Below are 14,019 nucleotides of genomic sequence, written 5' to 3' on the forward strand. Positions count from 1 at the left end.
TAGGATGGAATACGATAACAATCATAAAGTGAAAGAAATTCCGTAATTGTGGTTTGAATAAACCTCATTTTAGGATGGAATACGATAACAATACTAATTTTTTTTCTATAAAATTATTTTATATATTATTTTAGTAAAAAATATTATTTTTTTTATTCAAAATAGGTGCCTAATGTTTATATGCTACACTTTTAGATGTCTGGACTGAAGCTGTCGCTAAAATCAATCGTTAGATGACATGTGTCACATTTATATTTTTTTATTTTTTTAAATAAAGATAAAATTGTTATTTTAAAAAACTCAAATGTTTCAAAAATATCAAAATGACCCTTAGATTTTGAAAACCAAATCATTAAACTCTTTTGCCAGCCATTGTTGACGTCGTCAGTCACATACCCATTGATCATCGAACTCCAATGTTGACAAGTCCTTTTCCGTCACTCTTAAAACGATCTTCGATCAAAAATCGATCGCAAATCGTTGCAAATCACGTGCAAAATTTGAAACAATGGCGCGTAAATCGATCAAAACGGTGACTATGCTTCAATAGACTTTCATTTAGGGATGGTCGGTTGTGGGTTATGCCACTGGTGGGTGGGCTTCGTCGAAATTTGGGTTAGGGATTTAAGAGTATAAGTGGGTTTATGATTTTGGGGTGTTTTGTGAAAAAATGATAATATAAGGTTTTTTTAAAATAATAATAATTTAATTTTTAAAATAAAAATTAAAAATATGAGAGTGACACGTATCCGTTAACAGAAAACTTTAACTTTTGGGCGCCTAAAATGGTAATGGATAAAACATTAGGTATCTATTATTAGCAAAAAAATTCTTCAGGCACCAAAACATAATTTAAGGTATAGCTTAGGCACTTAAAAGTGTATTAAGCCGTTTTATTAAACTAACTAACAATAATTACACCAATCCCAACGACGTGATTACTGTTTTACCCTCATCATGCCCTTCATAGAAAAATATCTTCAGGTTTAGCGATCTCAAGGAAGAAAAAAAAAAGGAAAATAAAATTCTTCTCGTTCTCTCCCGCCGAAATTCCACCAATTTCTGCAGATGGCGACGGCGGTGCCGGACAATCTAAGCCGTGACCAGTACGTTTACTTAGCTAAGCTTTCCGAACAAGCCGAGCGCTACGAGGAGATGGTCCAGTTCATGCAAAAGCTCGTCCTCGGCTCAACTCCTGCCGCCGAACTCACCCTCGAGGAAAGAAACCTTCTCTCGGTTGCCTACAAAAACGTGATAGGATCTCTACGCGCCGCTTGGAGAATCGTTTCTTCCATCGAGCAGAAAGAAGAAGGTCGGAAGAACGAGGAACATGTTGTGCTCGTTAAGGAATATAGATCGAAGATCGAAGCTGAATTGTCGGATGTTTGCGCTAGTATCTTGAATTTGTTGGACTCGAATCTGATCCCGTCTGCTGCGGCGAGTGAATCCAAGGTTTTATATTTGAAGATGAAAGGGGACTATCATCGGTATTTAGCAGAGTTTAAGGTTGGTGACGAGAGGAAAGCAGCTGCTGAGGATACTATGCTGTCTTACAAGGCTGCTCAGGTGACTCTTTTTCTTACAAGAGATCTGTAACCTTTTAACCTGGCTTTGACTAAATATCTGAATGTTAGACTTGTTTTTTGGATGTTGACTTGGAATTGTGATTTTAGGTTTAGAGTTTTGATTTTGAAAATTCAGTATTTTTTTCGAAGTTGAAAGTTTTGATTCTGTGTTGAATTGAATGAAGGATATTGCGCTGACGGATTTAGCACCAACGCACCCTATCAGGTTGGGACTGGCGCTGAATTACTCGGTGTTCTATTATGAGATTCTCAATCAGTCTGATAAGGCTTGTAGCATGGCTAAACAGGTGAGTGTTTCTAAGCTCCAACTTTTGTCTCACCTTGCTTCAGCTCTTTCAGCTCTGCATAAACCAATGGGAAATGAAACATAATGTGTTTTTTTTATCAATGGTCTCGCTGGTTTCTTCATAGAAGAGTATAATATTATTAGCTCATTTAATCTGATTAGTTTAATAGTTTGATGATGGACAGTTTTATGACTGTTTATTTTATGGCTTGTATCATTTCGTCCTTTAAAGTTTAGTGGGGGTACAAAAAGGAGATTGCTTTGACTTTTTCTGTTGGTGACTTGATGTAGATGACTTTGTTAGGAGCCAATTAGATTAGAGTTTGAACCAAATTTATCGTAATTGAAGTGGCGAATGATTTTCTTTTCAATTCTTGCAAATATACAAGCTCTGTTGCTTGATTCTAGCCATTCCATTTCTAGTACCTTAAATTTACTTCTAAGTTTGAAGTTTGTGAAATTAGGATCGTAAAGAAACTGAAGTCAATCGTGTTATTAGCTAACCATATCCTTTATGAGCATAGCATATTGGAGTTTCAGCAATATTTGTTGTTGCTTCTGCCGTTAGGTCTACTAGCAAACTTTGGCATTTAGGGCCATTAGTTAGAGGATAAAATAGTAACAAATGCATCATTTTCAAGCAACAGGTAGATCAATCTGCTTGTTTGGAGTTAAAATGTTTGGATATGTTTCCTATGGCCTCCCTTGTTTACTTTTATGAGGAGAAAATAAGTGGAATGTGGCCAACCTCCGAAGTAATGCAACTTAATGCATGCAACTTGTATGAAGATCACCTCAGTTGGATGCTTTAAATAAATGCTAACATCTTTGGTATTTCGACTTATTTCTCTGAAAAATGTTGGTAGTTGTAGTAAGAATAAAACATGAACTGAAGTTGGGAATTCATTAAATATCCCTTGGTTCTTTAAAAAGGCATTTGAGGAAGCCATTGCTGAGCTTGACACTCTGGGAGAAGAGTCTTACAAGGACAGCACTCTCATTATGCAACTCCTAAGGGACAACCTTACTCTATGGACTTCAGATGTTCAGGTCATTGCCCTCCTCTCTCTTGGACACTCTCTCTTGTGCGAGCACACAATTAAGACCATGTTAATGGTGTTTTCATCATAATGATTTGACCAAATTCTAACTGTAAATGTTGGATGTGATGCAGGACCAGTTAGATGAGCCATAGAAGGTGGTTTAATCCTTGTTAGTCCTGTTCTTCTTCTGGAGGGGGTGGACTTTGAATGTCATTTGCTAATGCTGATTAAACTGTGTAATCTAAAATTGGGATTTGAATTGACCTTGACATAATGTTGCTATTATCTCTGTAACGCCCGACTAGTTTTCTGAATTTGGAAGTGACTGATAGGCAGCGTTTTCCAACTAGTTAGTTATATTTAATGCACAGTAGCAATTCTTAGCTATGGTAGAAGTTTTCCAAGATGGCATAGAGAATTGAACATAATAACCACTGTAGAATTTAGATTAGTGAGTAGAAATAGATAAAACCCGAGGAAATTGAGGGATTAAAATGATAGATAATACACTTATTTAACAATGAGAATCCCTTGTCTTATTTTTAAATTAACTGACTCTAGGGTCTAAGACATTTGTTATTATAAAGAGATTTTAGATTTTCACATAGAAAGCCTCGTTTACTCGAGCTAGAAGTCATACATACAGACAAATTGTCTATGAGATGGAGAACCCTTGTAAATATTTAAACCGGTTTCACCCCCCCCCCATCATACTAGATCCGAGAGATTCAATCCCTTGTGCTGTTCTTAAGCCATTCTAGATACTGGGGGCTGCCACCGTTGATGGGTAAGGCAATTACTTCCGGTACACTGAAAAAAAAACAATAATGAAGGCAAGTTCCGACTAAGGGACACCCGGATTATTTTCTTTTGAAAACAACCCTTTTGGCCTTATCCAGTTGGAATTTCAAGCATCAAATTTGAAACCTTAAATCACATTTCAGTTTAAAAAATAAAAGCGGTTTTGTGCTTACTCGTATTCGTGATTTGCGTTGACATGTTCTGTGAGTGCTGACAGGAGGGATTGCCTTATCTTGATTATCAGCAGCTCCTCAGGATCTGTGTTGAATATAAATGAATATAAACTTAGCTTTCAGCACAAGACCGTCAGAAATACTTGGATTAGCTGCCTATGCAAAAACTCTACTAGTTAAAAAGGAATATATTAATGACTCTTATGAATCTATTTCAACAAAAGCAATATATCTATCCAAATGGAAGTTCATGCCTTTCCCTCCCATTCATACACCGACTCCACACCTGCATTCACAATATATTAATGACTCTTATGAATCTATTTCAATAACTACTGTTCAAATGATTATAAAATCAGAAATAATAAAATCTACCCCCAAATGAAATTGAACAAAAATCCCCTTTTTATTGAAATAATTAACTGGAAACAATTAGAGGGATTTATAAAACAGAATGTAATCACACAACGAAGAAACCAAGAAGTCAAACCTGGGAATATGTTTACACACGCTGCAAGTTTCTCTTTCACAATGCTTCCAGCCAACTTCTTGCCTGCATTATATATTGCGAATTAATTAGAAGCATATTTTCAAGTTTCAACTACTTATAAACTTTATATACTGGAAAACAAGCTCCACGATAGAGCTATAATAGAGGAAGTGAAAAAATTGAAGACGAAAAGGAAAAAAAAGTAATAGCTTTAAATTCCCAAATTCTGAGATTGTGTGAAATACGATTCCTTGGCCCGAACTCAGATTCTATGACTTGTCGTTACAGGAAAAAGAAAAAGGGAAACCTTCTCTGTTTGGAACAGTAACATAAACAACGATGCTTGGAACAGTGTTGCTATTCGCTTCCATTTTTACAGCGCGGACGGTCTTATCTGGTGTTTGTGTACTAAACTTGGATCTAAAACAAGAAACCCCAAAGGAGGCTAAATTAACATAAAATCAGCAACATATGGTTGAATTGGTTTGTGGAGATGATAGTGACAAACTACTAGCTTAAGAGACGAACAAAGGGGAGAAACTGAGCGCAGCCCCGTTTTGAGGTAATAAGAAGAAGAGAGAGTGGAAAACGCACCGACAGTTGGAAACGGCGTCGTACGGTGGTGGAGGAAACAAGCTCCCTGCAGCGGAGAGTGGTAGCCATTCCTGGGTTGGGTCTTGTCTTTAAATTATGTACAAGAAGGTAAGTATTCGTTACCTGGGCGTTTCGATGAAAGAATATGTGATTCTATAGTAATATAATTAACATCCTCTCGTTTGGTTAGTTTGAGAATCTCATTTTTGGTAATGTAAGATTATTAATAGTAGATTTTTTGGGTATATTATCGAAAATGTTATTATCTCTATTTTTTTAGGTATTGTTGGATTACCGGTATTTTGGATTAAAATGCCCTTAATTTTTTTTTTCTTCGAAAATATTTTTCTTCTGTCATTGAATAATAAAAATTCTATGAATGTTAAATTAAAAATTATCCTTAAACTATTTTAAATTTATAAAAAAATCTATAATTAAAATTTTATATGAAATTCAAGAGTTAAAATAAAATTTTAACATTTCATTAAATCTTTTTATATTTTCAATTTTGTAAAAAAATTATATAAAGTTTATGAATTTAAATTTTTTAAAGAAAATATATAAATATTTTCTAACTTGTTAAAAAAATAAATATATAATAAGAATAATTTGGTCAAATATATATTCTAATAATCTTTTATTCTTTTAACCAAACACTGTAATCTTACATTCCTGTTAAGCCAACCAAACACAAAATACAACATTCTAATCCTATTATCTGATAATCTTACATTTTGTGAATCAAACGCACCCTTAGTGTTGATTCGATTCCATTCTCTTGCCTGACCTGACTGCCCAGGCAGTTTTAGAATTTCCTTTCTCTTCTTGTGAATGTGATTGGGTGGTTTTGCCACGTGTGCTATCCATCACTTAATCCAATTCGTTAGTTTCTTGGCCCATTCTCGAAAGGCCCTTTTTTAGATTTATAAGGCCGAAAACGAAGTTAAAACCATGACAATGCTTTCAACGCATACTAATAAAATAGAACAGCTGTTTAATATATTTTCCGACCCTCCCCCCAAGAAATAAAAAGTTAAGATCATATAAAATGAAAATATATTTCATTAAATTAAATAATTAATTTAATATTTTATTAATAAATCATGAAAATATAATTAAATTTCGTCATACATATTATTATTATTGTTTTATGAAGAAAAATCTTTAAATGTAATTATAATAATAAATTATAGTTATTGTCGATAAGCACGCATCTGTGCTCCCTATCATTAAAAACAAAAACTCCATTGATAAGATAATAACAAAGTGTTCATATTCAAAAAGACACAAGAGGCACGAGGACAAGTGGGAAATGTTTAAAGGAGGGGGTGGTGAGAGACCGGAGATGTGGTCTTTGAAATTTTGAATGACTGGTTATGGTTATGGTCTTTTTTTATGGATGGGGTGAATCTCAAGAACTTGGTCCGACCTTAAATATGAAAAAATACTTTAATATAAAAATAATTAATTGTTTTAATAACATCATACGACTAGATTATATGATATTATAATATAAAGATTCTAAATCTTAAATTTAAATATAATAGAGATCAAAATTTAACCCATAAATATAAACATTGAGAACGAGTGGGTGGTAGGCAGTGAGGCATGACATGACACTCTGTTAAGCTCGGATCTCAAACATTAAGAGAAGACTTTGCCTTTAGACCGCCAAAATTATAATGCAAAGTGGGAATATAGTCTGTGAGAGTGAGATTAACACAAACATAACTGACAACATCCACCCCCCATATGGGATTCCAACCCTTTAGTTTTTTTTTTACTAAAGGGTTTCCATTCAAAAGGGTGGAAAAAGACTTGAACTCCAAAGCATAATTCAGGGTAAAATAAATATCTTTTACTAAAGTAAAAAAGAAAAGAAAAGGAGGTTGACAGAATATGGGGGAAGGAGAAAAGGGTTAGAAATGTGTCCTAAAAGTCTCTTTACTTATATTTTAAGTAGGCTCGTCTTGAACGAATTAATGAATACGTTGAGAACAAGAGCATCCAAGGTTAATTTGTAATTCTTTTTTACCGTTTTTACAATTTTGTCAAAATAATAATAAGAACTGAATTCAAACTTTTTTCCCTTCAAGCTCAAATGCATATGCATGTCAATGTTTTGACTACATAATTCATCCAATACGATTTATTTGAATTTATAATTTATAAATATTATAACAATATTATTAATTAAATTAAAATCTGATCATTTATTGAATGATAATTAAGGCCTTGGGTTAAGAGAAAGATGAATTGGTTTTAAATTGGAGGAATTAAAAACACAGAGAAAGAAACAACTCCTAGTCGAGGGGTATCAAGTCTAGTGGTGTGGAATATAAGAACATTCAAGAAACAAAGGACCAAGCTTTCTGAGATGTTTTTGTGTTTCTTGATTTGTACAGTGTTTGTTTGACTGTAAATTATTATTACTAGCCGACCAGACATTGTTCTGTTATAAAACACCATTACCAAGGAAGTTAAATGATGGGATTTAACCCAAGGATGCTCACACAATGTCTCTCTGTTTAATTATTTAAACCACACTTTAGCAATTATCGTCCTAGTTAAAAGGATAATTATCTAAATCCAAAAGAAAAAAATGCTCCTAAAAGTGGAAGAAAAGCTAAAACCCGACGCTTTTTTTACAAAGATGGACAGTTTTACTGATTTTCAGAGGACTTTTTCTACTGTTTGGCAAGAAAGAAAGTTTTTGAATTATTTAACGGCTGGGTTAGCATTTTCCCCTCTGTTTATACAAACTGCGTGAATTCGGGGGTTATTACAAGACACTACAGAATCAGCGGGGTGCAGTGAATAAGGAAGCTTTCACCATTTATACTTCACCATTTAAATAAAATAAATAAATGTTTGGACGCAAGCAACTCCTGTATGAAAATTATGATAAGCCTACGTCAGTTCAGTGTTAAGCGTAAGTTCACAATTTCATCCCTCGGTTTTCTTTTTAACCTCTGTTCTTGTCATTAAAGTTTAAAATTTTTCAATTTAATTATTAGACTTTCGATTTATTTCTATTTTAATCATTTGAACGTCAAATCATAAATGAAACGATGTCAAGTCATAAATGTTAAAGTATTAATATGCTTAAAAACGTTAAACTACTAATTAAATTATACCAAATTATATTGCATATGGAAGCTACAAGTTCATCTGACACCGATGCAAGTAAACATTTTAATAATATATATAAAATGTGTATGAATAATAATAGAATAAATTGATTCGTAATTCAAAGAATTTACATATAGTCGAATAAATGATTTTTCTTAACTAATTAAGATAAAAATTAATAAATTGAATTAAATCAATTGAATATATTTTATTACAATTAAATAATAACTTGAATCTAACATGACAATGTTCTACTTTAATTAATAAATTAAATTAATTATTAAAATATAATCATTGATTTGAAGGTCATGAAATAGAGACATCTACTGTGATTAAACTTGAAAACAAATGTTAACATTTATGAACTAAAATGAAAAAGGAAACGAAATGATTTTCACTAAAACTTGGTAATATCGTTCCAAGAAACAGGAAAAGTTGCTTTGAAAAATATTGTTTTTTTTTTCACTAAAATGAAAAAGGAAACTATAATAGATTTTACCATAATAAATAAAATATTGTTTTTTTTTCAAACAATTCAACGCACTAAATTGAAAAATCTAATAAGCACAATCCGAAACTAATTGGGCTGTTTGAAAAATGAGAGATTTTTTCGTATAGAAACGCGTCGGAAAGAAAAAATGAAAGTTTATGCATTTTTGTTCTGTAGAAATTACATATAAAAGAAAGTCCACAGACTCACAAAATACAATATTTTTTTCTCCAAGATTCTCACTCTCTTTCCCTCTCAGTGTCGCACGCTCTTTCTTGCTTTTACCCTAAAAAGGGCATCGGTGTGCTTCTTAAGTGACCCTCTCTTCCTCTCTTTCAAGAGGGAGACTACCGCAACATCGCTCTTCTGTTTGTAGAACTTGTTTTCATTTTTACAGATATTATTATTATTATTCCCTTTATTTGTTTTTCAATTATTTGATTAAAGGAAACACTTTTTGTTTTGCATATAAACTATTACCATTTCTTGTTTAGAAGATACAGATAAAAGAGAGTTTTTTTTTCCTTTCAATTTTCAAAGAGTTTCTGGGAGGTTTTTGTCTGCAATGGCACCGAGCTTTGATTGTGCAGTTTCAAGTCTTCTATGTGCAGAAGACAACTTCAGCATTTTCGATGACAACGATGATAACTTTGGTGGGGGTGGTGAGTTTGGGGCAACAACATGGAATTATAGAATTTGTCGAAACTCGAATCAAAACCGAGCCTTTAATGGTGTTGGTGAAGATGGATTGCCGTTACAGAGCGACGAATGTGTGGCTTTAATGTTGGAGAAAGAACAACAGCATTTGCCCAATGCCGATTACTTGAAGAGACTACAAAGTGGCGATTTAGAACTGGCGGCTAGAAAAGAAGCTGTTGACTTTATTGGGAAGGTGGGTTATTAATTCAGAAATGAATCTCATTTTGATTCTAGATTTCTATTGTTGATTTTACTTTGTGTTCATCAACAGGTTCATTCCCATTTCGGTTTTGGACCATTGTGCGAGTATTTATCAATAAACTACTTGGACAGGTTTCTCTCTGCCTATGAATTACCCGTAAGCTCAAAAAACCAATCAAATTCTTCAAAATTTTGGTCCTAATCCATTGATTAAACGGCATCTAATCTCGAATCGTGCAGAAGGGTAAAGCTTGGACGATGCAATTACTAGCTGTGGCATGTGTATCTCTAGCAGCCAAAATGGAGGAGACTGAAGTTCCATTGCTTTTAGATTTGCAGGTTAAAAATCAAGCAATAGCAATAGTTTTTTTGTTGTTAGGGTTCGATCTAATGGTTTTTGATTAATAGGTTGGTGAATGTAAATATGTGTTCGAGGCTAGAACTATACAGAGAATGGAGCTTTTAGTGTTGAGCACGTTGAATTGGAAAATGCAAGCAATCACCCCATTCTCCTACATAGACTATTTCCTTTACAAGCTGAATGATGATAAAATCCCAGAAAGAAGTTCAATATTGAGATCAATCCAACTCATCTCAAGCACAATAAAAGGTCCCCTACTTTCTCTGTTCTTTCTTGCAGACATATGTACTATTTTTTACGAGGGAAACTGATGGGGTGGGTGGGAATTGAATGCTGCAGGGATTGATTTGTTGGAATCCAAGCCTTCTGAGATTGCAGCAGCAGTGGCCATATCTGTTGGTGTAGTGGACACTGAGAAAGCAATGCCTTTTCTCACTCAATATGTACAGAAGGTAAAAACAACTGTGTGATCCAAAATCCAAACTTTAGATGCTGTTTTAGTTGAATTAAACCCATTTTGATTTGCAGGAAAGAGTGATGAAGTGTGTGGGAGTGATGTCATTGGTAGGTGAATCTATTAACAATGCCGGCGTCCCATCCAGTCCGATCGGGGTGCTGGATGCCGCTTGCTTGAGCTATGAGACCACGGCAAGTAGTTCCGGTACCAAAAGGAGAAAGCTAAACAGATCCTTACCACAACAAGATGAACAAGATGAAAGAATGGATTGTTGAATTGTATTGTTTATCATTGTAGCTTTGGGAGAAAAGGGTTTATATATTAGTAGAGTTTGTTGAATAAGTTGTGTCATGTCAAATGCCATTTCATTTCATGCTATTGGCATGGAGAGGCTTACCAGCTGTTAAATATTAGACTTCTTAACAGCTAATTGTAATTTCGGAAAAAAGAAAAAAAAACATTTATACTATGCTATTTGAGTGAATACTCAATTTTTGTCCGATTTCATACTTCCACTTACGCTATCACCAAGAGAAAAAGAAAGTGTCATCATATTAAATAATATCTTGAGTGAATCTTTTCATGTCGAGTGTGATCTTTTATAGGAGATAAATATGTTAATTGATTTGAGTAAATAAAAGTAGATGTTATCTCCTTTGATGGGAAAATCTTGTATGATTTGGACAAATCTTAGCCGTTAATGTAAATAATCTACTCTATTGGATCTTTGGAGGCTCAACTATAAATAGAAGCCTTCTCCATCACTTTAGGATGCGAAAAAATAGAGAAAAAGAGAGAGAGAAAAAGAGAGAAAGAAATGGATGAAAAGAAGAGAAAAGAATAAACCATTGTAATTCGAAGAACAAAAGCAATAAAAGTGAGTTTTTGTTTAAAGTTAATTTCTTTTTTTTTTGTTGCTTCGATTGATATAAATTTTGTTTTTTTTTGTACGAGAGAAAACTGATTGGGATGTTTGAAAAATGAGAGATTTTTTCGTATAGAAACGCGTCGGAAAGAAAAAATGAAAGTTTATGCATTTTTGTTCTGTAGAAATTACATATAAAAGAAAGTCCACAGACTCACAGAATACAATATTTTTTTCTCCAAGATTCTCACTCTCTTTCTCTCTCAGTGTCTCTCTCTCAGTGTCGCACGCTCTTTCTTGCTTTTACCCTAAAAAGGGCATCGGTGTGCTTCTTAAGTGACCCTCTCTTCCTCTCTTTCAAGAGGGAAACTACCGCAACATCGCTCTTCTGTTTGTAGAACTTGTTTTCATTTTTACAGATATTATTATTATTATTCCCTTTATTTGTTTTTCAATTATTTGATTAAAGGAAACACTTTTTGTTTTGCATATAAACTATTACCATTTCTTGTTTAGAAGATACAGATAAAAGAGAGTTTTTTTTTCCTTTCAATTTTCAAAGAGTTTCTGGGAGGTTTTTGTCTGCAATGGCACCGAGCTTTGATTGTGCAGTTTCAAGTCTTCTATGTGCAGAAGACAACTTCAGCATTTTCGATGACAACGATGATAACTTTGGTGGGGGTGGTGAGTTTGGGGCAACAACATGGAATTATAGAATTTGTCGAAACTCGAATCAAAACCGAGCCTTTAATGGTGTTGGTGAAGATGGATTGCCGTTACAGAGCGACGAATGTGTGGCTTTAATGTTGGAGAAAGAACAACAGCATTTGCCCAATGCCGATTACTTGAAGAGACTACAAAGTGGCGATTTAGAACTGGCGGCTAGAAAAGAAGCTGTTGACTTTATTGGGAAGGTGGGTTATTAATTCAGAAATGAATCTCATTTTGATTCTAGATTTCTATTGTTGATTTTACTTTGTGTTCATCAACAGGTTCATTCCCATTTCGGTTTTGGACCATTGTGCGAGTATTTATCAATAAACTACTTGGACAGGTTTCTCTCTGCCTATGAATTACCCGTAAGCTCAAAAAACCAATCAAATTCTTCAAAATTTTGGTCCTAATCCATTGATTAAACGGCATCTAATCTCGAATCGTGCAGAAGGGTAAAGCTTGGACGATGCAATTACTAGCTGTGGCATGTGTATCTCTAGCAGCCAAAATGGAGGAGACTGAAGTTCCATTGCTTTTAGATTTGCAGGTTAAAAATCAAGCAATAGCAATAGTTTTTTTGTTGTTAGGGTTCGATCTAATGGTTTTTGATTAATAGGTTGGTGAATGTAAATATGTGTTCGAGGCTAGAACTATACAGAGAATGGAGCTTTTAGTGTTGAGCACGTTGAATTGGAAAATGCAAGCAATCACCCCATTCTCCTACATAGACTATTTCCTTTACAAGCTGAATGATGATAAAATCCCAGAAAGAAGTTCAATATTGAGATCAATCCAACTCATCTCAAGCACAATAAAAGGTCCCCTACTTTCTCTGTTCTTTCTTGCAGACATATGTACTATTTTTTACGAGGGAAACTGATGGGGTGGGTGGGAATTGAATGCTGCAGGGATTGATTTGTTGGAATCCAAGCCTTCTGAGATTGCAGCAGCAGTGGCCATATCTGTTGGTGTAGTGGACACTGAGAAAGCAATGCCTTTTCTCACTCAATATGTACAGAAGGTAAAAACAACTGTGTGATCCAAAATCCAAACTTTAGATGCTGTTTTAGTTGAATTAAACCCATTTTGATTTGCAGGAAAGAGTGATGAAGTGTGTGGGAGTGATGTCATTGGTAGGTGAATCTATTAACAATGCCGGCGTCCCATCCAGTCCGATCGGGGTGCTGGATGCCGCTTGCTTGAGCTATGAGACCACGGCAAGTAGTTCCGGTACCAAAAGGAGAAAGCTAAACAGATCCTTACCACAACAAGATGAACAAGATGAAAGAATGGATTGTTGAATTGTATTGTTTATCATTGTAGCTTTGGGAGAAAAGGGTTTATATATTAGTAGAGTTTGTTGAATAAGTTGTGTCATGTCAAATGCCATTTCATTTCATGCTATTGGCATGGAGAGGCTTACCAGCTGTTAAATATTAGACTTCTTAACAGCTAATTGTAATTTCGGAAAAAAGAAAAAAAAACATTTATACTATGCTATTTGAGTGAATACTCAATTTTTGTCCGATTTCATACTTCCACTTACGCTATCACCAAGAGAAAAGAAAGTGTCATCATATTAAATAATATATTGAGGGAATCTTTTCATGTCGAGTGTGATCTTTTATAGGAGATAAATATGTTAATTGATTTGAGTAAATAAAAGTAGATGTTATTTCCTTTGATAGGAAAATACAAATCTTAGCCGTCAATGTAAATAATCTACTCTATTGGATCTTTGGAGGCTCAACTATAAATAGAAGCCTTCTCCATCTTTTTAGGATGCGAAAAAATAGAGAAAAAGAGAGAGAGAAAAAGAGAGAAAGAAATGGGAGTTTTTGTTTAAAGTTAATTTCTTTTTTTTTTTGTTGCTTCGATTGATATAAATTTTGTTTTTTTTTGTATGAGAGAAAACTGATAAACAATGAAAAAACTCTTAAATAAATTTCCCTAAGTCTAACATTCCTTAAGGTTTCTCGATTAAAATCGATAATTTCCTTTTATCTTTATTTTTTATTTCATTTTTACTTCTGTGTCTATTACTTCGATCTTGCTTTTGTTTAAAAATTTAATTCGAATAGATAATCAATGAAAAAGGAAAATGTTTTTAAATAAACATCATAGGTT

General features: G+C 33.8%; 4 protein-coding genes across 4 annotated transcripts; 3 read left to right on the forward strand and 1 right to left on the reverse strand.

Moving 5' to 3' along the window:
* The first annotated feature begins 984 nt into the window (after nt 1–984).
* LOC120180132 (14-3-3-like protein B) lies at nt 985–3,346 on the forward strand. Its single transcript, XM_039185521.1, has 4 exons — nt 985–1,566; nt 1,751–1,873; nt 2,806–2,922; nt 3,047–3,346. The coding sequence occupies exons 1-4, from the start codon at nt 1,069–1,071 to the stop codon at nt 3,065–3,067; spliced, it is 759 nt and encodes a 252-aa protein (XP_039041452.1). The 5' UTR covers nt 985–1,068; the 3' UTR covers nt 3,068–3,346.
* A 211-nt stretch (nt 3,347–3,557) lies between these two features.
* LOC120180159 (protein CutA, chloroplastic-like) lies at nt 3,558–5,082 on the reverse strand. The gene is made up of 5 exons (XM_039185542.1): nt 4,894–5,082; nt 4,687–4,799; nt 4,380–4,445; nt 3,890–3,974; nt 3,558–3,725 (listed from the first exon to the last, which is right to left on the reverse strand). The coding sequence occupies exons 1-5, from the start codon at nt 5,040–5,042 to the stop codon at nt 3,644–3,646; spliced, it is 495 nt and encodes a 164-aa protein (XP_039041473.1). The 5' UTR covers nt 5,043–5,082; the 3' UTR covers nt 3,558–3,643.
* Nucleotides 5,083–9,143: 4,061 nt separating this feature from the next.
* On the forward strand, nt 9,144–10,617 carry LOC120180167 (cyclin-D4-2-like). The gene is made up of 6 exons (XM_039185551.1): nt 9,144–9,487; nt 9,566–9,652; nt 9,736–9,834; nt 9,904–10,105; nt 10,196–10,308; nt 10,385–10,617. The coding sequence occupies exons 1-6, from the start codon at nt 9,161–9,163 to the stop codon at nt 10,586–10,588; spliced, it is 1,032 nt and encodes a 343-aa protein (XP_039041482.1). The 5' UTR covers nt 9,144–9,160; the 3' UTR covers nt 10,589–10,617.
* A 1,131-nt stretch (nt 10,618–11,748) lies between these two features.
* LOC120180169 (cyclin-D4-2-like) lies at nt 11,749–13,222 on the forward strand. Its single transcript, XM_039185552.1, has 5 exons — nt 11,749–12,092; nt 12,171–12,257; nt 12,341–12,439; nt 12,509–12,710; nt 12,801–13,222. Exons 1-5 carry the CDS (start codon nt 11,766–11,768, stop codon nt 12,929–12,931), a joined length of 846 nt encoding a protein of 281 aa, XP_039041483.1. The 5' UTR covers nt 11,749–11,765; the 3' UTR covers nt 12,932–13,222.
* The last annotated feature ends 797 nt before the right edge of the window (nt 13,223–14,019 follow it).

Source organism: Hibiscus syriacus, unplaced genomic scaffold (assembly GCF_006381635.1).
Source record: "Hibiscus syriacus cultivar Baekdansim isolate YM2019G1 unplaced genomic scaffold, ASM638163v2 tig00112491_pilon, whole genome shotgun sequence".
NCBI classification, from domain to species: domain Eukaryota; kingdom Viridiplantae; phylum Streptophyta; class Magnoliopsida; order Malvales; family Malvaceae; genus Hibiscus; species Hibiscus syriacus.

Excerpts from the sequence above, each read along its gene's own strand:
- LOC120180132 (XM_039185521.1), top strand. The coding sequence starts at position 1,069 with ATGGCGACGGCGGTGCCGGACAATCTAAGCCGTGACCAGTACGTTTAC. Across the intron at positions 1,567-1,750 it reads TGTCTTACAAGGCTGCTCAG|GATATTGCGCTGACGGATTT; the intron begins GTGACTCTTTTT and ends AATTGAATGAAG. Across the intron at positions 1,874-2,805 it reads CTTGTAGCATGGCTAAACAG|GCATTTGAGGAAGCCATTGC; the intron begins GTGAGTGTTTCT and ends TTCTTTAAAAAG.
- LOC120180159 (XM_039185542.1), bottom strand. The coding sequence starts at position 5,042 with ATGGCTACCACTCTCCGCTGCAGGGAGCTTGTTTCCTCCACCACCGTA. Across the intron at positions 4,446-4,686 it reads TACTGTTCCAAACAGAGAAG|CAGGCAAGAAGTTGGCTGGA; the intron begins GTTTCCCTTTTT and ends CAATATATAATG. Across the intron at positions 3,726-3,889 it reads AACGCAAATCACGAATACGA|TGTACCGGAAGTAATTGCCT; the intron begins GTAAGCACAAAA and ends TTTTTTTTTCAG.
- LOC120180167 (XM_039185551.1), top strand. The coding sequence starts at position 9,161 with ATGGCACCGAGCTTTGATTGTGCAGTTTCAAGTCTTCTATGTGCAGAA. Across the intron at positions 9,653-9,735 it reads TCTCTGCCTATGAATTACCC|AAGGGTAAAGCTTGGACGAT; the intron begins GTAAGCTCAAAA and ends CGAATCGTGCAG. Across the intron at positions 10,309-10,384 it reads TCACTCAATATGTACAGAAG|GAAAGAGTGATGAAGTGTGT; the intron begins GTAAAAACAACT and ends TTTGATTTGCAG.
- LOC120180169 (XM_039185552.1), top strand. The coding sequence starts at position 11,766 with ATGGCACCGAGCTTTGATTGTGCAGTTTCAAGTCTTCTATGTGCAGAA. Across the intron at positions 12,093-12,170 it reads CTGTTGACTTTATTGGGAAG|GTTCATTCCCATTTCGGTTT; the intron begins GTGGGTTATTAA and ends GTTCATCAACAG. Across the intron at positions 12,258-12,340 it reads TCTCTGCCTATGAATTACCC|AAGGGTAAAGCTTGGACGAT; the intron begins GTAAGCTCAAAA and ends CGAATCGTGCAG.